At 35.3% G+C, this 25,884-nt stretch overlaps 1 protein-coding gene across 2 annotated transcripts in view; it reads right to left on the bottom strand.

Moving 5' to 3' along the window:
• Positions 1–24,716, bottom strand: part of IMMP2L (inner mitochondrial membrane peptidase subunit 2) — a 397,034-nt gene extending 372,318 nt beyond the window's left edge. For both annotated transcript variants that reach the window (XM_054399583.1, XM_054399584.1), the window contains exons 1-2: positions 24,582–24,716; positions 20,680–20,783 (exon numbers count right to left, since the gene is read on the bottom strand). In XM_054399583.1, the coding sequence (XP_054255558.1) occupies positions 20,680–20,783; positions 24,582–24,716 (239 nt within the window). The remainder of the gene's footprint in view (positions 1–20,679; positions 20,784–24,581) is intronic.
• Positions 24,717–25,884: the final 1,168 nt, after the last annotated feature.

Below are 25,884 nucleotides of genomic sequence, written 5' to 3'. Positions count from 1 at the left end.
AACAAACTGCTGGACAGGGAAAAGGGAAGAACTGGAAGTCCTTACTGAAAACAGAGATACCTGATTAGACAAATGGAAAAAAATGGATTGGTTGGACAGGATCACAGGGAGGTGGATTTCCTGGAGCATGAGATACAAATGTATTGTGAAGAAGAGGAAAAGCAGTAGATTGATTTTAGAGTAAAATACCCACGAACAAAGCAGAAAAGCTAACTCAAATTCTCTGCACTTTTGAATGCCACAAGAAAGCCTAATAAGTGGACCCTGTAGGAAAATGCAAGGGTATCTTACTCATTGATCTTCTTATTCCAATGCCTCACGACTCTAGTAGCAACTGTGTAACCATCATACTGACTTCTCAGAATAGAACTTTGGTTTTTAACCTTCATTGATTTTACCAACATACATCAACAGCAATGTGATGTTACTTTTCACTCTTGCTTATTCTCCATGTTGTATGATAGTATATTAGTCTGCAGGTTTTATTTCAAGAAATAAAAGGATATTGCTAAACAAAAGGTAATGTGTGAAATGAAAGAACTCCTTGACAGGCTACTTCTTGAAGACTGCTTTCCATTAAAGTAGGAAAAGATTAGCATAACCTCACATCTCACCAATCAGAATATTCTCTTCTATTAGAGAATATTTTGGCTTTTATTTAACTTGGTGATTCTGATTATTGGGTTGTTGTGAGGTTTTTGCTATAGCAATGAAAGAACTGTGAGTAAATAAAGATACTGGATATGAAGTTTGATATTACAAACTTCTACACTTGCAATTGTTTCCCAACTGAAATGCATTTCTTTCAGGTTTATCAAACCTTAAAATGCAAAATTACACAATCTGAACCTTCGATTCTTCTCAAAACTCAAATTCTTAGAGACATTTTAAGATATGGTTCACCTTAACAGTAACAGACATCTGAATCAACACATTACAATTCATTTCTGTGCCATCATATAAAGGTGAATGGTGCTATATTTACATGTGGGCTCCTTTGAATGCTGCGTTTTGAAGTATATTTGAGCTACTGCATAATGGTGTCTGTCCTTCATAAATCCTCCTATCAACCACTGATTGATAGAACAGAGCCAACTCAACTTTCCTACCATCCCACCTAACTGGATAATTAGATGGTGTGGCAAGAAAAATGCTCTGCAAAAGCTTAAAATGTCAGCACAGCAATAAGAAAGTATGGAGAAGACCAGATGAGCATATACATGGTGCCCAGCTAGCCTGGACAGCTTTGTGTTATTTAAATATATAAGTTCTCAACATATACTCCCAAATCTATGCAGAGTTTCAGCCTGGCTATTACCCAGACAGAATTCTTTGGGGAATTTGGTGACTTCTCTGGGGGACAAATTTAATCTGTTGAATTTCAATAAAATATTAGATTCCCTACAGTAAACTGTACAACATTATGTCACTCTTCAGAAGATGTTTCTTCCTTCAGCAGTTGCTACTCATCTTCAGAAAATTAATTACACACACATTTCTGATACCATCCTAAAACTTTGTTTAGTTGAATTCTGCAGCTAGAGGTATGGTGGATAATTTTAAAAGCTATCATGAAGAAGATTCTTCCCCAAGAACAGGAAATCCAAATTAATGTGAATGTAGCTTTAACGAAGCAGCTAAACTGTCATTCACATAGCAACTCCTTCGTTTATAGCAAATACATCATTTCAAGCATACATGTATAGAGTAGCAAACTAAATAAATAAATTTTAAAAATCACATGGATAGTAAAAACTAGATGCAGGTGTATGGCGTGTTTCTTCTACATAGCAACACAGCTTTGATGCAAGATCACAGAATCAACCAGGTTGGAAAAGACCTTAGACATCATCAAGTCCAACCTATTACCTAACACCTCATGACAACTAAACCATGGCACCAAGTGCCACAGCCAATCTTTTTTTGAACACCTCCAGGGACAGTGACTCCACCACCTCCCCAGGCAGCCCATTCAACTGGCCAATTACTCTTTCTGTGAAGAACTTTCTCCTCACCTTGAGCCTAAACTTCCACTGGCACATCTTGAGACTGTGTCCTCTTGTTCTGTCACTGGTTGCCTGGGAGAAGACATCAACCTCCACCTGGCTACAACCGCCTTTCAGGTAGTTGTAGAGAGCAACAAGGCCTCTCCTGAGCCTCCTGTTCTCCAGGCTAAACAACCCCAGCTTCCTCAACCTCTTCTCAAAGGGTTTGTGCTCGAGACCTCTCACCAGCCTTGTTGCCCTTCTCTGGACACGTTCAAGTATCTCAGTGTCCTTCTTAAGTTAAGGAACCCAGAACTGGAAAAATCAGACTACAACTAGGAAATAATATTTACAGAAAAACATTTCCTTTATCCTCAAGAAGGATACACATTATTTCATGTCAATTGAGGCAGTTTACAGTAAACAGTTCTAAAGGAAAAACATGGTTTGAGTTCCTCCAGAATAAATCTCTCTCTGATGAGGAACGATCCAAGGTAATTAAATTTTACACAGCACATTCATCACTGCGAAAATAAGAGAAAGAGAGAAAAAGAAAGATAAAAAGAGTGCATGGGAGAGGAGGGAAGGGGAGACTGATAACTTTTCATTCTGAACCAGGATGCAATTCCACCCAAAAATTAAGTCAAAATAGCACAGCAAAGTTTTGCTTAATCTGCCAGCAGGGGTAGTTTCCTTTCTCCATTACTTGTCATATAGTATCATGACAATGCTTAAAGCAGCAGCACTTTTCACAGGGTGAAGGTGAAATTCAGCAGATTTGCTTGGCAGCTTAATTGGTGATTAGAAAAAAACTGCTTAATTTCATAGAAGATTTTGCTCTGCATCTTAGTGATCAGACTCCTTCCAAATTTTATAAGGACTTACCACTGATTTTTTCTTTTTTTTTTTTCTCTAAAGCATTTATCATGTTATTTATGAGCACATAAAATCACAGAATCATAGAATCATTTCAGTTGGTAAAGACCTTTAAGATCAAGTCCAGCTATATGAAACTGCTAACTCATGCAGCAGTCACCTCAGACTTAATACAAGCCAAAAGCAAGCTGAAAGTGTATTCCGACAGTAAGGTTATATTGCCAGAATGGGGATGTAATCATGGCAATCAAAGACACGTTATCAGAAATGTTTCTGTAAATCAAAATTCAAATGCTAAAAAGATCCTAGATACTGTTTGCATTCAGAAGGCGTTTTTCCATATGTATATGCAAAACTATAATTCTAAAAAGTCTTTTTTCTATACACAACATAGATGTATGTTTACAACATACATCAGCTTCATACAGAAACTCCAGTTTCCATTTATTATATTTTAAACTGAAATGTGTCTTATTTAGCAGGAAATCAATTCTCACCCTTAATTCTACCAGAGTACGAGTTGTCTGCCTAGAAAGCAATACATCAACTATAAATTTATGGCTCAATGTGGATACCAGCCCACAGCTAAAAATTTGCAGATCTATATAACCAAGAACATTAAACAGTCCTCCTGGGTAACATATAACCACGAGTAACTCTCATAATTCAGCACACACTATGGGAAGAGCTATTACAACCATGTCTGTTCACCTTTTTGGGTCCAATCCATTTTGAAAAGAAGCTGTGCATATTGTCAACATAATGAATGAAATCACAAGACTCCTCATAAATTTTATATGTCCTAAGGGGCTTCTTCACCTTCATGTGAAATCCAAGTACTGTATGCTTAAACTGGTGTGTTAGGTATTTTTTAAATTAAATTGTGCATTTTGATGAATGTGCCCTTTTATTGGCTACATCAGCATTCTGCAAAATGCCTGAAAGTGAAAACATTCAGCAATATTAAAGCTGTGATTTCTTAGATTAGTACCCTTTTACTGTACAATCCCTTCAAACTGCACTGGTTTTCATTACACTAGAAGCTCTTCCCATATATCTTCCATCATTCCTTAGAGACACTACTATTTATTTTACTATGAAGAACACTATAAAAAAGTATTTTTTAAATTGTACTATGAAATTCCTTAAGGAAGAAGGTCTTACATCATTTTAAGAAAATAACCTCAGAATTCTGGTAATAAATAGCATCACTTTATTGTAAATACAGGATAAGAATACCACATATCTTCTTTTCTGTCAAATGCAGTAACAGAATACATTTTATTCCTTGTATAGCAAGTGTTTTCTAGAATAATCCTTTTATAGAAGGAAGCTTTGCTGGGTAATTTTTATCACTGAACTAGAAAGCAACAAAATGATTATGTCAATGTTGTAAAAGTTTGGTATATTTAGTAAAACAAAATCTTTTTTCCTATTGTACAGCAGCCTTCAATATTGTCATGGCATTCTTTCATCAGTAAAAGGAAAATATTTGAGATGCCACAAACTTCTAAAATCAACCCAGTAACTGTAAACAAAGAATTCAGCATGCAACAAAAAAATACAATCAAGTTGGCTATTAATGGGGACAGGTAGCCAGAGAAAGGATAGCAACAGGAAAGAACACGACAGAAGAAGAAATTAAAAGGCATTTCTGAAAGATTCAGAGAAAACTGATTATTTTAATGACCTCATTTGCTTATGAAATTGTGCTATACACCATGTTAAATGTAGGTAACAGTAAGGGAACTAAGGGTCTAAAGTTCCCATTATAGACAATGCCATCAATGGAGTCTGGAATTTCATGTCCCACTACTAATGACTTGTGATGGTTTGAAACTGTCTTTTTAATTTTTCTTTGCAAAGTTCAAGCAGAGAAAGTGAAAGAGTGTAAATAAGTCACTATTGGGTGTAAGAAAGCAAAATAACGATTGTTCTAAACACTTCCATTGGATAGATAGAAATGTTTAAGAACTATTACTCAAAACAAAGTGGGCACTCTGCAGTCTGCAGTGAGGGCAGCTTGCTGGGGTGTCTGGCTGCTGTTTCTTCTGGCTGAAGGTAACACACACTGACCTTGGCAAGCTAAGTTAACTTTTCTGCTTTAGCTAACTCTGCTTTCTGCCAGGGGGTTCTGGGGGGAGGCCCCTGGGAGAGAGGCCCCTTGGGAAAGGTCCCCTTGGGGGGAAGCAAAGGGAGCTTGGTTGTGCTTTTTCTGTTGATTGTATATATTTGTAAATGTTGTGAATTTTGTATATTTGTACATATTCATTGCATTTCATCGTAGATTGTAGATTTGCTTGTAAATACAGCTTTCATTCGCTTCCAGACTGGGCTAGCCTGGTTATTGTCATTGGGGGGGGGGGGAGGGGGGGGGTGTGAATTTAAGCTCACACTGCATCACTTTCTGTTACACTTAATACACTGAGTGTCAATGAAGTATGCATGCAGTCAAAGATGGAGTTTGGAATTTTACAGTGGCCAAATCCCCTGTTCAAACGTACACTGCTTCAAAGTGAAAGAGCATAACCAGTAAGTTTTTGGTCAAATATAAATCTTGACACGAAAATACTTCTTTCAGTTCACCACCTGTGTGAGAACTTTAGCATTCTCTTCTAAACCCTCATCATAAAATGCTCCTTGAAAATCCTCTTAGATCAATGTAGTGAGAATCTAATTAAATCAAGTTGCTGAACTGTATTCATAAACAGTGGTTTTAATTCTGTAAACTTAGTATCACAAATGCCATCCATAAATTTTGTCATGTTTACAAAGAAACCATGAAAAAGTCAGTTTTACTACATAGTAAGTTATGCTCTCTTGTGTTACTCTAATGGGCTCTGTTAGGATAACAGCAGTCAGCCAATTTAAAATTTTTCAGGCTTCACTTTGTTGGCATCTGTGATCCAAGGGGTTATTCATTAAATTATGACCTTTTTCCTTCTGTGTGGTTTGACAGGAAGAGAGGAAGGGGAAGAAAATTGAAATAAATACAAGAACAGTAAGGAAGATCCTCAATACCATTTAATTATCCACAAGTAAAACTCATTAACAGATGCTTTATCACAACAGAATGAAAATTTGACAAGTAACAGTGAAGACCTTCGTTGGTCAGTTATTACAACCTCACAAAAGTAGGCTCCAAGTGCAGCGAAGAGATGTCTGTGTGAAGTTTAAACTATAACATGGAAAACATCTTTTCTGAGCATGAGTAAATTGGATGTAAGTAATTCTTAAAATTGTATGGTGAAACTAATTCAATTAATTTCATTACTATTTGGTCACCTAGGTTAGGAACAGTAGTGGAAAATTCATATAGAAATGAGTTTTGAATCTAAATTAAAATACACGACGTTTATTTGGCTCATTTAAAACAAAATGCCTAAGGATAATCAATAAAAACCCACTTTTGGTAGTGCTCATTTTTCTCCATTGGCTAAAGAGAAATTCTAGTGTGTAGGCTTGATTTATGACATCTAACTATTAAAATAACAGAGATAATTGAAGTAAGTTTAATGCAGAAATCCCCCTTTAGGCAATGAATAGATCTGTGGAGTTTCTTGAACAGTGATGTCCTTGTCCAAAATCAGCATGCTTAGATATGAAAACATATAAATAAGAATATAATAACAGCCTAGAGGCTTCATCCTTAAGGCTTCATTAAAGACTTTCTAAAAGTTAAAAAAAAAAAAAAGTCAAAAGATGCTATGAAGAGAGGAAGTGCTTGCTGGCCAAACTTTAACAGATTAACTAGCCTGTTGTAAGCACTGAAAAATGAAAGTATTTATTAATGTAAAATCATGATATCATACTTCCTTCCCTACAGAACAGAGACTCTGTCAAAATTCAGCTAGGATCAACAAAAAGGACAATCTCATGAAGTGCTGATCACACAACTTTTTTCTCCATCACAGGCCTGTTCTCATCTTCCTTGTTTTCTCCCCAATGTCTCTGTATGTGTCTGTTAGCATTGGTTAAAAATGGCATGACTGACAAAAACTATTAACTGGAGTTTCTTTAGCATCCCTCTATAGAAAACTCAGAATCACATTGGTTGCAGTGCTACAAATCCCCTTCAGCTTATTAGTGTCCTCCTGAAAACAACTTTAGAGAGATCTCATTTGTCTGTTACACACAAGTCTGATTAATTTTTCAAATGGGCCTTAAGCTGAAAAAAAAAGCTCGTGTATGTACTCTCTTCTAAGACACTGAATAATCCCCATATCCATTCTAGGGAAGGGAAGATTTTGTTTTCAAATACAATACTGTGTCATTCTAGGACCATAAAACATCCACAAATCGACACATTTAAAGAGTGTAAATACCAATTTTAACCTTTGGGGTGTTTTAATAGGCTGCAAAATAAATTTATTTAACATTTTTCCTTTTGCTGTTTTTAAAGTACTTGGATTGTCTGCACTGATTTAAAATACATATTGCATTTGGACCCTAAGGATAAAAAGTTGTGAGTTATCTTCTGGGCTGTATCTTGCAAGAACAAGATGGGGACTACAGTTTCTCTTCTCACAGGCAATATAAACCTCATACAGTCTAAGGACTTACGACAACAAGGATTCCAAATGCTTTCACACTCATGGTGCCCAGCAGCACCGACCATCGATTTGTTCCAACTGACCCAAGGAAAGGAGAAAATTACTGTCTTTCTTCAGCACACACATTTAAGAACTTATGCAACGTGAGTGATGTGTTGCAGTCATTTTGCCAACTGTTTCAAATACGCTACCTATATGTCTAAAATTAGTATTTCTCAAACGGATTATGTAATCTGACATTAGTCTATAAATATTGCATACACATAATAAGTATTACTAAATTACTATATAAGCTTTTCATTTGCCAGCATGCATATCAGATTTTTTTTTTTAAACTATAGTCTCAATAACTCGCATCTATTAATTATTTTGTTATCACAGTTCACAAATTCCTAGTGTGGCTAATTTTCTTCCTAAATTAAAGATTATTTTGAATACCAGCTATTCATACTAGTCTATATACTATTTGTCCACCTTTTGGACTTGGGTCAAACTTCCATAGCAAACTCCGAAATCAGTTTATTCTTAGAAAACACATGGGAGATCTATGAGAAATATCTGAATACAGAAATTATTAAACTGTTTTGTTCAAAATGCACACTTAAATAAAAAGGTTGTTCATGAGATAATTTTAAAAATTGTAAGCCTTTTATCTTCATGCAGATGAAACTGATGACCAATGCAGTACTGACGTGTTTTATTTGTTCACTTTGTCAAATACAAGTATAAAATAAAGACAAAACCAGTAGAATCATTCTTCACCCTATTCCAGTATCAGTCATATTACTCTTAGTACATCATAAAGCAGAAGTATAACTGATAGAGATACTGAAATGGACTACGTCTTTGTGCTAACAAGACCAAGTGCTCTGTATGTGTCCATGCATAGCAGGGCCTGTCACACTTGCTAGCCCTGCCGCTCTAGACAATGTACTTGTTGCTGCAATGTAATGCTGCAGAAGTTTTAGCAAAGAGTATACAGCTCCACATAGGATGTGAAACAAGCCACACAGTAGACTTAAATGTCATTGCTAGCAGAAATTTCTAGAATAGCCCAGGAGAGCTTTTACAAATCAGGACAAGAGAGTCCCTTCAAATGTAAATTTCCCTTGGCAGTTAACTGCTGCTGTATTAGCAAATCTTGTGAACTGAAAAACCCTGCTGAGTTGTCTTTCATAGAGTTATACCACTGTACATTACACACAACTGTTAGTGTCTTTGCAAACTCTTAAGTATTTTCAAATGTGTCAGTTCATTCACATATGAGAGAGAGAGACATTATGTTGTCTCTGCTCACTAACCACAATTAAAAGCTGATTAAAACATAAATAAAAACAAGTGCACAAAAAATTCTGTTAAGAGTTATAAGGGAAAAAAGTGGAAACTGTTTAGAATTCTACAGGTGGAAAAATGTAGGTAGATTTTAGAAAAGTGGGAGAAAACAGCTCCTAAGCTGCAGACTACATTCTCCAGTTCTAAGGAAACACAAAAGGGAATCAATAACACTCTCTAAACACATCAACCTCAATTCATTTTATGCATTCCCAAACTGTGTAACATCTTCAATATCAGAAATGGCCACAGAATTACAAATGAAAATTGACTAGAAGAATATAATTGGAGTGCAAACTACTCAAAACTCTCTCAACAATAACCACTGAAATAATACCTCAAAAAAGATAGACAAAATGGGAAATAAAGAAGATAAAATATCCTATATTAACATGCTCAGCCATTTTAATTATTAAAAATAAGAAACATTTAGATAACAGTTTGAGGTATTAAAATACACTTCTGCTAAATTCGAGTTCAGATATTCAGAGATAATTTGCTTTGCTAAAGCAGGTTTAACTTAACGTTGCTAATACATTTTAACAGTATCATAAACTTTTCCCAGTACAGATTTATTTCAACATTGCACCTTCCTATCACTGTCAGTTTCAAACCATACAGAATGAAGTGCCCCCCTCTCTCAGTTAAGTAGTAGCAGTGCAGTCCTAATGATGCACAAAAAGCACCATCTGACCACTGGAAAGCAAAGAGCTTCATGCAGGAAGGGTGACAAGTGCTAAGTATTTTTAAAAATCTAACTAACATTTGATATTACAGTCCAGAGATCATGGGACAACATAAAGGTCAAACTTTATCTTAGAGGGTCACAAGAGGCCCATGAAAGATTATTGTTCTTACAGTTTCCTGGCTTTGCAAGGTATTAAAAATGTTACAATAAACATATGTCAACTATACCAACAGCTCTCTTAATTCTCAGTGGTGTGCATGCCATTCCTACAAAGTAGTGGTTATATTGACCTAGAACAATCTACATTTTTCACAAATTTTACAAAGAAATTCCAGATCACAGTGAGGGAAATGTAGTTAACAACAAACTCAGCATTTCATGTTCTGTAGAAGCTAGTGCTGTTTTAATCAGAAGTCTGAAACCATCTCAAATTAATTCTGTCTCATGGATTCAGGTAATCCATTATCAATTAAGAATACAGAATATAATTTGCAATCAAGCTTTCACTTTAATGTTAAACAGATAAGTATTTGAACTCAAGGAAAGTGCAAACTAATACAAATTTGCTGTAAAAGAAATACTACTGTCAGTGTCCTATAGGACTGAGGAACACACTGTGCATGATCATGCATTTGAAAATCTTCCAACAGTATCTCTTTACTAAGGTCAGACTCAGCACCAGTTTAAAAATAGATTGTTCTGAGGGCGAAGGGGATCTTATGCAGATGCAAACATCGCAGCAGGCCTTCTGGGTGTACAGGATGCTATTATCTTTTGCTGACAGTATACTTCCCTTTATATGGCAAGACCACACTTATTACAGTTGCCCTAGTTCTTGAAACATCAAAGTCGTTGTTCTGAAATGCCACTAATTTGTCCCTCAAAGCAAACATATAAACCAACACATAATAGTAGGCATTTCTTTTTCACGTTAAGATAAACACTGTTAATTACCAAAACCCTAAAAATGTCATTATGCTATGGATCATGGTTTTAAAATTCATTTTCAGTTTTAACTTCTAGCCTTTTCCCTAGTCCAGGGATTATGTTTATATACTGCTTTTTTATGTTTGGCAAAGGTAGCCATAGAAGAAGATACCTGCACTACCAGGGAAATACCGAGCTGAGTTGCTAGAGAATTGCAGGTTAGATGATTCTGCTCTATATTGGCAGAGGACACAGGTCAAGTTCAAATCAATTTCAGTTCTATTTATGAAATAAATGAAAAAGATTCTCCTAGATTCTTCCTACATAAAGTCATTAAAATTACAGCCATGACACTAAAATTTGTAGGTAACCCCTCTTTGCTTTCACTTTCTACCACATTAAATTTTGCCTTCAGTTTAGGCATCCTTCATACTTTATTCCTGACACATTTCTCTCTGATTTATAGGCGAAAAGTTGACCCTGTCCCTTACAAATGAATTTGGTCAGACTTAATTGAAAATTTAACAAGTGAGCAAACAATTACTTGTGTACTTTTCCAGGCTCCTTTTCTCACTTGGGAACTTCTCTCCACATACATTTGCAAAGTATTTCCCTTTACTACAGTATGTTAAACATGACCCAATGTTCAGCTGTCTGCATGCAGATTGGCACTCACCCCACTGATTGTTTCACCACACATACCTGCCTGAATCTGTTAATTGTTTCTCCTTTAGAGAATTTACAATCTAGTTCAAAAACCTAAATGCAATCTTAACAGTCATTGTACTTTTAGTTATTAACACAACAAGCTTCCAACACATGGCAGGGTCTTTTAGAAGCTGATACATGTCAAATGTCACAGCCACATCTGAGTTAATAGGAAATGATATGTCCGTGCTAGAAAGAAATTTAAAACATCCTGATGCACACTGTAAACACTAACTGGTAATGTTGACTTCTGACTTGGAAGGGATATCACTACATCTGATATTTTAAAAGTTCAGTTGTTAATATGCAGATAAAGTAATTTATATTGGAAGGAACATCTGGGAGTCATCTACTGCAACTGCTGGCCAAAACAGATCAAACTGCAAAGGCAGATCAGGGTGCTCATGTTTTTACTAGCCAAATTGTAAATAGCTCCATGAACAGAGGTTTCATGGTCACTCTGGCTAAAAACTTAGCTATTCTCATTTTGCCCCCTTTTTTCCTTATATCTGGTCAGAATGCCCCTTGCTAAAATCGTGACCCTTTGCTATACACCTCTGATAAGCATTTGACTCCATTTCTTTGTAGCTAACCAACAGCTAGACAGCTGACAACAGTCGTTAAGGTCTCGTCTCAGCTGAACAAATATATATGGATTTATTTAAAGCATATTTATTAATTTTGTTCAATTGCACTTTCCGAGCAGTTGATTGCACATAAAAAAACTAATGTTACATTCATGAATACAACCTAAGATAATTTCCCTAGAAAATACAGTGATGATAAGGTTAATTATCATTTTAAACCTGATAATTTTCTATTCCCTTGTTTTCACCTTTGCTAAGAGGACAGAAGAAAAAAATAACAAGAAACAAGGCTAAGACTCTGCTTATTACATGCAAAAATATTCATGTCCACAATATGCTCAACACAGGTTAAGACCCATGTTTTTTCTTCTAACATTACCAATTAGACTGGAAATAATTTTTTTTAATGTGTAAGCAGAATTCACTTTGTCAGCATATGCATAGTTCATTGAAAGATTCCTAGAAGTAACATTCTGCAGTTAATATTTATGGTTGCTCATAACATAACCGACTAAACTGGCTTAGGGGAAGTTATTACTAAAAGATATGAAGTCAGCTGTGGCAGTATTTAAACTACAATTTGTCCAAGAACACTGTATGAAATATCCTGTGTAATAAAACATCAACTCAGTATTTCCCAGGTTGTACACAAAATAAAAGCCGCTTAACTGCACAAAAGGCTAAAATGTACTTGGATATCTTTTTGCATGCTCAAAAATTATAGAACCAATTCAATTTGTTTAATACCTGACATCCAGGACTTTAAAAATAAAATAAAATGAACGTTATCAAGCTTCATCACTGAAGAAAAATTACTGCATCTGGGTTTCAAGAATTGCTAACTTATTACAACATCCTACATATAGTTCTCTGTTAAAGTTTTCATACTATTGCAGGTAACAGAACTTAGCATTGGAATAGGCAAGCCTGGACATTAGGGAAGAATGGCTTCAAAAAGACTGGTTTCATATGGAGGAGGAGAAAGAATAATCTGATATCCAAAGCTGTTCTTAAAAAAATAAAAGATATTTCATTACTCACTCTCTAAGTATAGCACAACAGACACAAAATGTGTCCCATTCACGATTCAAGCAAAGCAATATGAAAGGTAAGATCTTAATCCATCGAGAAGTTTATCTTAAACTGAATCTAGTATTTCATCAATTCAGCACTCAGCATTTTATCAGTTCAGCAGAACCCATGTTTAAGTTGAGATACATTATCTTCTTTAGGAATCATAGCTGGTGCATTTGCTTCCTGTACCTTCAAAGGAAGAAAATTACTTTCAACAGACTATCAGTTTACTTTCAGTTTAGCAGCATTCTAAATCTTCAAGAGACCTGTTCAGCAGACTGAATACATGTCCCTCTATACTTACAGTAATAAAAAAATACATTTGATATTTTCTATCTATTCTTATACAAGGATAGCCATATGAACACCTATGACTTTTTTTATCCTATATCATCAGTCTGAATTTACGTAAGAAGTAGGTGTCTAATCTGACTACATTATAGAGAATGAGCATTGGAAACAATCATTTTTCCTGGCACTTCCAGCAATGAGATTGTGTAGGCTATGTCACTGACTTGTACAACCTTCCCTAGATGTAGGTATCTCCAAGCGATGCCAGTCATAAATAACTAGCAATTACGTCTCAGCAGTTGGAAACATATGGAGAAGAAAAAAAAAAAACAAACCCACCACCAAATATTTCCCTATCAGAGTTGTCAAATTTTCTTAAGGTTAAAGAAAAAGAAAGTTTAGGGAAAATATACTGTTGCCTTTCTGTACATACATCACAGCAGGCATTTATAACACCAGATTCTGCTGAAAGCAAAGCAAGTTCCTAGCATCTAAATTATAAATATTTCAAAAGGCAAAAATGACATTTTTCTAAGCCAAGGCAGGTTTTCAAGCTCCTTTTGCTCAACATGACCTTCACAGGGCAGTCAGCCATCACACTGCAAGGCAGTGAGTTACAAGATCAGAAACAGCTTTCCAGCCATTCATCTCTCAGCTTCAATTTCTGCAACATTTCTAGCAGTTGTCCATTTAAACCCAGGATCTCTAATATGTTATGTCTGCCCATCATTAAGAACAGTAGAAAACTCTGTGCTGTCCCCTTTTCTATTTGATAGAGGAAGATACAACTTCTTTCATTTATTAGAAGAGACTTCCCCCCCCTTTATATGCCCGCTTGTTAAAAAGTAAAAATAAATTTTGTTTGGAGGGTGACAATTACTGTTAACAGTCCTCTTCAGCAAAATATAGGCCCTCCTTGTGTATTAACTACCTGCTAGTACCTTATCTGATCTTCCTAAAATTTAAAGATTACAATTGAACAACTTTTTCTCCCATCTTTCTTGCTTTCTGAAGAATCACATATTCAGATGAAACTTCTTTTTATTATTCATTTCCTAATCTGTCTGAGTTGTAATATAACAGTAACTCAGTTACTCCAGTGCAAATATAGATGAGTCAAGAAACAAAATACTTAAAACACGGAGTACAGATCTGTAGAAGATCCTGTATAGAACATCTTTAATCTTGATATTGAATTGGTACTGAGGTTGGCAAGATGATAATTTCCTCTACTTTCAATAGAATGTGTCTTGGGGAAATTTTATGATACTTATCTCAGCAGTACATTCAACCAAATCTCACATCCAATTTTAATTATTTTTGTCAAGTACCCCAATGCCGTATTTTAAATGAAAGCAAAGACCATAAGCAGTAGAATAACCTCAAAACTAAAACTGACAACCTAAGTCATGGTAGTGACTTATAGAGTTATAAAACAATAGAGTTCTGTAGTTTTTTAAAATTGTACCCTTCAGTCACTACAAGAGCAATACCTCAGATAAGAACTGATGGAATTACCTTAATAACTGTCACTAAGATTAAACTACTTTCTAACTAATAGAAATTCATATTTTAAATTCTGACAAATACTCTGATGCCCATACATTTATTCGAGGGATGCTAACTAGCATAAAAAACCTGATTCAGATAATGGTCTTCAGCAATCTCAAGATTTGCTTTTAGAGCCAACATTACTGAACTTACAGCAGGATTCTAGATCCACTTATATCCAATCAAATATATGATGTAGATTTAGTAATTTTATCTGACACATTGCTGTGATAATTACCACTGGTCACAATCTGGTTTATGTAAGCATAATATATGTTAGCACAATGTTGACTTTTGTCTGATCATCTTAACTCAGTAATCCATGAAGTGTTTTTCAGCAAAATTACAATTCAGTATTCAAATGGATACTCTAATAAATGCTCACAAAGCAACAATTTCTTAATTCAATAGCAAGGTACTTAATTCAGTAGCAAGGTATTTAATTCAATAGTGGGGCAAATAAAATCAAAATCAACCAGAATATGAAGTTCTCCCTGGCACCACTTACAACAATACAGTAGTCTTCCTCATAAGCTAACACCTCTTTCACAAATAACCCAAGCTATCTGAGTGACACATTATTAACATTTTTGGAGAAAAAAAATTTATCCAAATTCCAATCAACCACTAAAGAATCTTTAAGTTATAACATTCATATATGTCACTTTTTCACCTAAAGATTCTAGCAAGACCCTCTCCAGCAATGATTCTTGCAGTCAAATCCTTAAACTTCCTATTCATATCCATAGACTTTAAATTACATAACAGTAACTTTAACTACAATAACTTCTTTCTTCCACAACCACTCAACTTTCACAGTGCTACATTAACTGGCTACTTAAACCCATCCTGAGAACTTCATAATAAAACCAGGGATCATGTGGAATAGCTGAAAACTTTCTTTAGAAAAAAAAAAAAACCTTACTTTACTTTATAAATATAAGATGTAATACAGTGTTAGCACACTCATATAAACCATGATATCTACTGTAAGACTAGATTGTAACTGAGATAATAAAAGTAGAACTACGTATTTGATTTTTACCAGGAGAAGACATAAGGAGGTTTTTTTTTCCCAGTTAAAAGAACAGAATAGGAAAAGATTTTCTGAGGTCACTGAGGCACAGAAAGTAAAGTGATTATTTAGCTTCTATGTCAGCGCAACCTCCATTGCAGTGTCCTACCTGCCAGAAGACAGATGACTTGGTACAGGGATCTAAGTACAAACAAAAATAGAATAGAAATTGGAAGACTTAAGAAGGTCAAGCAGAGATATTCGTAAAAAGTTGTTCAGTATTGCAGTCAGAAAGAAGCTTTCTTAAAAATAATGCAAGAACCATTCATGTTGCATCTATCATTATTTATTAAAAAGTCTTTTCATAATTGTACCTACTGATTTAAATTCAAGGTAGTTACTTCAATAATATCTTCTCACTAATTTTTATTTTATTAGGTTAGGATTATTAATTAAATTCCAATTAGTGATATTTTATAAATAGTATATATATATGCCTTGCACTATTTGACACTCTTTTGTTTCCATTGACTGAACACCTCTACATTTATTCAAATTTTTGTGAATAGGGTGAAACTTGTTGAGCTATCACATAAAATCATCATGGTGACTATCTTTTCCAGCTCTCCTTTCTGAACAGATGTCAGTGAGGGACATAGCTGCAGAGGCAACCTCACACACAGTACTTTGATTCTGCCTCCAGAATGCTGAATTGCACTGGATTTTTCAGATCTCAAAGGCACATAACCTCACATAAAGATACTTAGCAGTTACCAAAAGCAAGGAGGTTTGCCAAAAGGTCTGAACATAAGCTTACAGTCAGAGGAAACAGTGACAGAAGCCACTTAATATCCTTCATCAGGATAGGAGACAGGAAGCATAGTGGGGGGTTTTCAAAAGTCAGGGAGGTTTCTACGTAAAAAGCTGGGTTCGTACTTAAAGCAATTATGCTTCTATATAAGAACTCACAAGAGGCTATCAAAATATACAGTGTTTGTTTTCTTATTATTATAGCTGACCTTCAAAAGCATGTTTTTAAATATACTGCTCATTTGTAATTTAGCTATTACAGTTCAAAACTTTAGAATCATGTTACCATTCAGAAGGTACATAACAAAGAGCACTAGTTCTCAATCTTTTTCCAGCTTAAACTAGCAAAGTTAATTTATTTAACACATAAGCACACGTTCTAAATTAAAACAGGAGGGACACTGGGCAACCTACCCAGTAAGTTCCTGCTTTCAGTCACACCTTGGAGAAGGTGTACTCTCTACTACAGAAGCAGCACAAACTCTAAAAGCTAAAATTAGTAGCCTTACAGCCTTGAAATGTCAGAATTCAAAATCCATGTAAACTTCAGTTATTACTATGTCCTTTTTAAAAAAAACCTATCAACCAAGTAAAGAACAAAACAATGTCTAAACTTCTACTTATTAAAAAAGTATTAAATGTCTTAATACTTTTATGTCTTCATTTCAAAAGCTTACTTAAATTTTGTCATATCGATAAAATATCCATTCTACGTACGTACTGATTTTGCAGTCTTCTGTAGGTTACAACAAACTTTTTCTACATTAAATAAAAAGAGGGTACAATTTCACAAGGGCACAATTTTACAATCAGGATATAAGGTCAGAGACAAGCAAAATGAGTTCTAGAACTGTAAAATCACTCCTTGGCAACATCTTTTTATAACAATGCCTGCATTTGTACACAGTAGAGACCAAATTACACAAAGGTAAGTTGGCAAAAGTGTCCATTACACAACATAAAAGGACCATTTCCCTCAGTACCAGGAAGTGCAGCTGCAACATACAGTCCCAAGGATCAAGCCCACACTGTGATGCATATTGCTACAGCTACAATGTTGGCACTCAAATTTCACGGAGTAGAAACAGCTGGGATCAACCTACTAAACTTATAACCCATTCTACAATACCTGGTAAAATTCTACATTACTGTTAAGCTCTACTTCAGCAAAGCTCTTACAAAATAAAAAGCCTGTTTCACCACAAAAATTACTGAAATACCAAGATCTGTTTTTTTTTCATCTATTTAAGAGGTGCAAAGGTAGTATTCTGCAACACACAGTAACAGAAGTTATTCTACTGAAAAAACATTATTGCTTTGATTTTTAATTTATTAAGCCCCCTAATATACTAATATCTACATTAAGCATTCAAGCAAGTAATCAAATCCAGGATGATAATGATCTTCCTTAGTTCTGAATCTACTTAAAATTGTGTGTTCAAAAGTTAACACCATTAACACTGAGCTCTCTTAATTCTGCTGTCAATAAGGATGAATCCAAGGTAAAAGGAAAAACATTAACTTAAAAGATTTTCTAAAAAGTCAAAGTGAGATTTAACTATTTGTAAAACACTAAAATGCAAATAAGCAAGTCCTTCTTTGCTACCAACTTACTCTCTCCATTGGTTTTATCTAACTCTATATACTTTTAAGGACTAATGCCATTCTAAATAGTATGTCTAAAACCAAGGTTATGCACCTGAGCACACACATTTGGCTAATTTTATGGCTCTGGTTGTGATGCACATTTACAGCTACATCACATGCAGAGACAAGGATGACAGAGACACATGACAAATGTTTCCATAAAGATACAGTCTTTATTTACTACCTTAACCAGGCATGAACACCAAATGCTGGGGACAGGATGTTCATTTGTAACCAAAGTCAGAAAATAACAAAATTATAAGTGTTCATCAAAAGTTGGATCAGATGAGAGAGGAAAAACTCCTGGAGCTGCAAACAATACCATAAGCATAATCACAGGCTGACAATCTTCTCTTGAGGTGCCCAGGGCCTTCAGGAGTAACATCTTTTTGCTCCAAGGTTTGGCTGTTGGCCATCTACTTACACCGAATTTTGTCAGTTGGGACATCAATAATCCCTTTTAAGATTATTTTGACAGAAACATCACCCATACAGAATGACACAATATTTCTGATAGTATGAAGAAAACAAAGAGCTTGGATGGCCCTGGACAAGCTGCCATGAAGGAATGTTTAACCTTAGCTTTTGTTCTGCAGAAGACCACCCTCTCACAACCTCATACCTATTTTCCACTATGACTTGGCAAAGAGGAGACAGTGGATGAATGTTAAGCAGCCAGGTAGAATATGAAAGAAGGTTTACATATCCATCTGCCTATCTCAGTCACACACCTGACAAGTGAGAACTTCTGAAAGAAACAGAAAATGCAGCAGCTGATGGGAGACTGGTCTTCCCTGTTCATGCCTTGCCTAAATCAGCCATATCCTCTGAGGACCACAAAATAAAATGCATGCATATATGTAAAATATGTATTCACTAGTAAGTTTTAGAAATAATAGGTAAACAACAGAAATGAAAAGGATAAAAATATTAACCCGTTTACAAAATAAAACTTCATGTACCCAAAATCCCAAACAACTCACACAGGTACAAAATCACATCCATACACTACATCCTGTAAGTCTTTATGAGACAATTAAAAACTTTACAATATGCTAGTAGGCCAAAGGTCTCAACATCAAACAAACCCATATTGTGAAGGACTCAATGACTTAAAAGCTGTTATAATATATAAAATATGCTTCACTATTTTCATACAAAAACTATTCCATTGATTTTCTACATTGCTTAACTTCCTTTGTATTGTTCTTAAAGTGTTTTTTGAATTCTCTAGTCAGACAGTTCAGCATACTTCCCCAAAGACTAGGAAAAACCTCAGTACAGTGCATAAATACAAGATGACTTCCTCCAAATGAGTGTATATAAGTTCCATCAAAAACAGGCAAAATTTTAAAACATACAAAAACCCCACAGCATCTAAAATATTAGCTATGAAGCCCAGGAATATAGCAAAATGAAAGCAATCAAAGCAGATTGCTCAAATAGTCCCACAAACATTCATAAGAATGAAATGATTTATTCTGTTTTCTGATCAGACAACATGCTCATCCTCTCTTCAGTCAATTAATTACTATCAGTTACATTCATTATTTTAGTCACTAGAGCATTACTTGGGCAGAGGGATGTACAGGCAGGATCAAATTTTACAAGCAGTCATAAAGTGACCTGAAATTGGAGTCCTTTTGCAGTATCAGGTATTTAGAAGATGAATAAATTCATGTTTGTAACTAGACCGCTTACAGAAAATCTTAGAAGCGAGTCAAGAAGACAGACCAACACCATAAAGCAAATTTTAAGTTTTAAACAAAAGAAGCCTACATGAGAGTTTGTTTTAAGAACTAGGAGTGAAAATTGTCATACAAATTACCAATACAGTGAAGAGTAAAGCAAAAAAATGGGACAATTAGAAGAGATATATGACACAAAGACAGCTAGGTAGTATAGCTTCCAAAGCCAGTCCTGCTACAATCTACGTATTGTGCATTTCACCTACAAAACTAAACCCTTAAGCTTAAATTACCCAAGCATGTAGTACAAGCATGTATTATATCATTGTGTCATTTATGCACACTTTGACATTCCACTTCTGTATTACTCTAAGGCTGAAATGGAGTTTCTGTCCTCCGTTAGTCTTCAATATGACTTCAACAGAGGAACACTGCCACCTTTTGTCTTGATACATAGACCTTCCCATTGGAATTATAAAACTTTTTTGTTGTTGTTGCTATATTTGTCCTTTAGAAAGACACATGAATTCTCATAATATTTTTTAGATTTTATTCAGTAGCCAGATTTCTCCAGGAAAAAAAAAAGTATTAATTGGTAAAGAAACACTATTTTTCTCTACAGATATGAACGCATAGCCAAACAGCTTAAAAAGTATACTCTGTTAAGCCACGTTTCATCTATTTTCTCTCTTTATCCCACAGCTCTTTTTTCTTGGCAGTTTTGGTGCATGTATATCTGTATCATGCAATTACCTTCCACTGCATTCCTGTCAGTAAAAACCTGAAAATGCATTCTTTGAACATCTGGGGTTTGAAAACTGATTGTTGGAATAACAATAATGCATTATTAAAATTTGTATGTTCCTTGCTCATACATATTCTAGATTAAATACTGATAACTCAACATTTATATAAGCATGTATTGAAATGTATGCAAAATTACTTACACCAATGACACAATGTCCCCACGTTGTACATCGTAATTTCGAATGCTCCAGTGGTTTAAGAGTACTACGTCAGATGCTTCTCTTCCCCCAGGATTCAAAGAAGGCTGAGAGAGGGAGAGAAAAACCAGCTTCACATCTACAGTTCCTTCATGAATCCACCACCTAACTCTCATTCCATCAACAGGTAATATCCATTAAAATCAGTAAAAATGTACCCACTTACTAGAAGAACATTAGGAAATGTGTTGTTTTTGAGGAATTTCTTCATATATTTATTTAATAAATGCCACGTTAAATGCCATTAATTTACGACTAACTATAGCTCATGTCTTTCAATACGCTACTGCACACAAACTAAATTACATATGACAAGCCCAACGAAAAGAAGTGATTGCTTTCACTACATATCATTTAATATTAAAACCAAAGAGGAACTAAGAGAACACTAATTCCCAGAAAAACCAAACCTTCTGCAGGCTTATTACCACTTATACAAGTGTAATGCACTAAAAATGAAATACGTACTTGTAACAACGCTAATCTCAGTACCCTCTTCAAAGGAACAAAAGAACCCTACACTTGCAGCATATACTGACACTGCCAGTAAATGTGGGCCTTTCATAACAGCATACAAAGCAGCATGAACTCTCACAGACCCATACAATGAAATGAAACTGTTCACTTAACCCAACATTAAAATAACAAAGTAATTAATTAGTAGAAAGTATTAGGAGGCACACAGTACCACAGAGAATTACTTTGTGTGAACTGGTACAAAACCAGGGTACTTAGTCAATTGTGGATCTGAGTTAACCCATCAGAAACAGCAGAGGAAGTAGCCCATCACAGTCTTCACAGATTTTCTGCAGGGGTTTTATCAAAATACTTCTTTCACTAGAAAGGAAGTATTCAGGAGTAGTTCAAGCTGAAGTCTTTAGAAGAGCTTATTTCCCAACAAGCCTTTTCAGAGTCTTCAATGTAGTTATGGTATCTCCAAATTGATCAGCAGATGACTTCTAACTCAGACTCTTAACGCTAGGAGATACATGTAATAGAGTACGGGAGATGTTGTGATTTAAGACCTGCAGGAAGCAAAGGGAAACTTGACTCCCTTGGATGGGCCCTAAGGTGGGCAGGAGAAACCTGACCCAGGTGAGCAGGACACCCCACCCCCAGCATCCCTGGGTCATGTTTAGCCTCTCCCATTTCCTGCCTACACTCTATATAAGTGGGAGCCATTTCCAGCATCATCCTTTCCTCTCGCCTTTACCTTCCTGCTGCTGCTGACCACATGGGCAGGCCTACCACCTCATGAATCCACTGCCATCCAATCTGATTCTGTATATGTATCTGTATATTGTACCTTCCTCTTATCTAAATACCTTTTCTTTTTTTGTAAAAATTACTTTCTTAACTCTCTGTTCAAGTCTTTAGTTACCCTTTTACTTCCCCAGCCTATCTTTTCCTACAGGGAAAGGAGAGGGGAAAAAGGGAGTAATCCCTACATTCTGTCCTATTTGGGTTTTAGCCCTGGAAACCTAAATGGCCACAGAAAGCTAGGCAGCTCCTCATTTTTTGGTATGATGGTTGGAATATTTGCTAACATTTTACTTTTTTTGTAGAAGAGGTTTTCAGTATTCACTTTACAATATAATTTGGCCTTCCACATGTGCTGGCAGACTCACTGCTGAAATTCCCATCCCTAGACTGATTGTACCTTTGAGGAGCAAACTAGTTGTGGTATAGGAGTGAAATTAACTGTCCTCAACTGAAGAAATTACACAGTGTTACATGTCATCGTATTTTTACTCAGAAAAACTATCCTCCCAAATCAGGATGGATACTTAATATCTAACTTCAAAAGCCATTTAAAACTGCTTATTTCTCTGTACCACGGTTTCCCCACTTTTCTTTGCTAAGAAGATTACTTTGATAAAGACTTACTTCACATGGGACTTGTGGAAAAAAGCAGTTTTTCAATGGGCAAGAAGTAATATGCTGAGGTCCTGAGTAGGTTTTAATTCACATGAACAGTAAGGAATGTAAGGTCAAAAGTGTGTAAGCAAGCATCTAAAACCTTCAGCAAGTCTTTCCCTAATGTAAATAACATAAATTGTGATACCATAACAAAAAGTATAGAAATATAGAAATAATTTAATGCAGTCTGTTCAGGGACAGCTTATTCCCCATGACATTTTTACTAGTAAAGTCTCAGGTCTAGCAAAACAAAAATACAGGTCCAGAAAAAGTAGTTAACAAACAGGCTCACAAAAACTCTTTGTTTTTATAAGAAATAATACAGGACCTACTTCCTTCCTCCAGCTTGTTTGCCCAAGTTCTTGGCATAATAGCCTCCTACAAATGAGACACAGGTCTTCATTTAGAACTGGTGGTGCAGAAGCCATAAAACATTCACTCTTTCCAATTACTAACTAATCTAATGCTAAAAGCATGCAAATTGAGATCCCCAGCCATATGATGAAGCCTCACAGGACATGAGGTTCCATAAGTAGGAGGGTAAAAGCATGCCCTTTTACTATAAATAATGATTAACTTGATAATTGTTATGCTGCTAGTGAATACCAGAAGGTCACAACTTATTTGCTTATAGCTTGGGGAACAGAAAGAATATTCACATGAGCTCACAGGCTTAGGTACAGTAATCCTAATAATAAAGTCAGGAGAACTGCCACAGAATAATTACAACTGCTATTATGCATAATGGAATAGAACATTCAATAATGTTTGCTGCTGAAACAAGTGTGCTTGTCAGAGATGGCTGGTCAGGCTACTTGCTATAATCCTTGGTATTGAACTATGTGACAGAACTTGCATATATAAAGTTGCACATAAGCTGTCACCTTCCATCTCACCTGAAAACAGCCCGTTTGATCTAATGAATTTACAAATTGATACATCCACGGAGGTTTCCCTTTTCCCCATCATTATGTACGAATACCAGACAAGCAATGAAACTTGAGATGAGAGTTGCCTTCTAGACCAGCTGAGGTTTCTTGATAGACATTAAACATCAAATTAAAGACTGCCACAAAAGTCACAATGGCACCCTGTCATTCTCTCCCCACCATCACATTCTTTTTATAACATTAAACACAGCCAAGCCCAGGTTCTAGGCCAAGTTTTGTCTGCATGAATGCTGGACAATTCAAACTAGCAGCTGGTCTTGATTGCTTCATGGTTCTGAGCTTACTTAGACAATCAGCAGAAAAAAGGGCTTGGCATGTGAGAATCAAATCTTTAGTCTCTACTAATTGTAATGTTGCAACATTAGAACAAAATAAATTATAGTTATCAGTGGTGATGCACAGCACTACTCAGTGCATATGATTTAAAATGAAAAGAACACAAAAATTGCAAAACACAAAAAATTACACTGCAACATATATTTTTCAACTCCAAGTAACAGAGGAAACAAAGTAGCTCTTCAGTATAAGTATTTATTTATCTTCTAAATGTTACATACAAATGTTATTTATACTTATTTGTCAACACTGTATAAACAGTTAGTATAAGCAAAGTAAAAACAAGGAACTAATACTTACATCCTTATATACTTATGTCCTTATGTACTTATGAGAGGCATAGGTAAATGACTAGGAATATATATACACATATATATATATACATATATATACACACACACATTTTTTAAAAGTGTCCTTGTTACTACTTATCTATGTATTTTCCTTTTAATGAGACAGAATTTTAGCAAGTTTTGTTTTCAAAAGCTTTTCCTATCACAGAAATATTTGTTCAACAAGGTCAAAATTAAACTACCCCATGCTACAAGGAAGTCATTTAATAACAATACAGAAAAATATTTTTTTCCACCTTGCTACAGTCAGTAGACACTCACTTTAGTTCCCTAATGGACAAAATACCTGCATTGATGTTCCTTCCACTCTTGCCACACAGGCAACTCTGTCCAGGAAAGTCACTGTTACTGGAACAGCAACAAAGAAACCTTTAAAAAAGGCTTTCATGTATCTCTTCCCCAAACCTTGAGCCTGTGCCATAATCTGAAAAACAAGAAGTAAAAGAAAGAAAAAACATGTTATAAACCAAATTTTAATTAAGGTTGAATAATAAGGTTGAAGAATAAATTGATTCTATTGTCTGTGAGGGCCTCCCAATATCCACGGTGAAAAAAAAGAAATTAATAAAATTACTGTGCACATAAGAATGAAGAAGAACTGAAATTTTCATTAGAATTTAGAAGTCTACACCACAGAAGAGAGCTTTATATTTGACATTTAACCTTTGGCTAATTTAACCATTTCTTGTGAACCTGTGCTAGGAGAAGTACCTGCTAAAAATGACTCAATAAAAATTCAGCTAAGCAAGAAGGAAACTAACATAACCAGACAAAATCTAATTATGCATTTCTGGGTGGGGGAAAAAAAAATCAATCATCAGCTGGATTGAAATAACCAATCAGCATTCAGTTGGAGTTTACAACCAAAATTCTGTAAATTATTTTATCTCCATATGCTAGTAATTATTAGTTTGTGAACACCAAAGATTGTGTTATGTAAGGAAAAGCTGACTATTTTCAACACATAATGTCTTTATTACTATTTTCACAAATAAAAATGCACAAATGCATCATTTCCACACTTGTGATAACTGCAAACATGTAAAATCAATTAAAATGGTCACATATATGACAGGGACACACCATAGGACAAGGACACCTTGTTCACTACATCAAGAATTTAAAAGCACACTGCCAGACTGAGCAGCTAAGTAATACACATGGGACTATTCCACTGTAACTCATCATTTATTATCCTACCACTCACCTATTTATTTAGGCCAGAACCACTGAACATTCTTGAAAAAACCCTCCAAAGTACAGTGAAACAAAAGTTGTTTGATCATATTACTTATACCTCTGAAAAGCAAGCTGAATATCTAGCTACTGCTGGAAAGGTACAAGACTGTTTTACAGAACTGCCATTTCACTGTAAGAAATGCTGTCCTTCACCTATTGGCAAATCCAATTTAAACCAATGTTTCTAACTAATGAACTCATGGGAGACCTTGCACAGTATCAGTTTGCGGAGACCCTGCTCCCTCTACCTCATCTTAACTCCGACAGACAGTAATAAGAGAAATCAGACTGTGCCCTGAATTTTGGAGTCTTTCAGTGTTTTTATATTCATGAACAGATAATTATTTTTC

Source organism: Indicator indicator, chromosome 3, assembly GCF_027791375.1.
Source record: "Indicator indicator isolate 239-I01 chromosome 3, UM_Iind_1.1, whole genome shotgun sequence".
In the NCBI taxonomy this organism is placed as follows: Eukaryota; Metazoa; Chordata; class Aves; order Piciformes; family Indicatoridae; genus Indicator; species Indicator indicator.
This window is presented reverse-complemented; position numbering and strand designations above follow the sequence as displayed.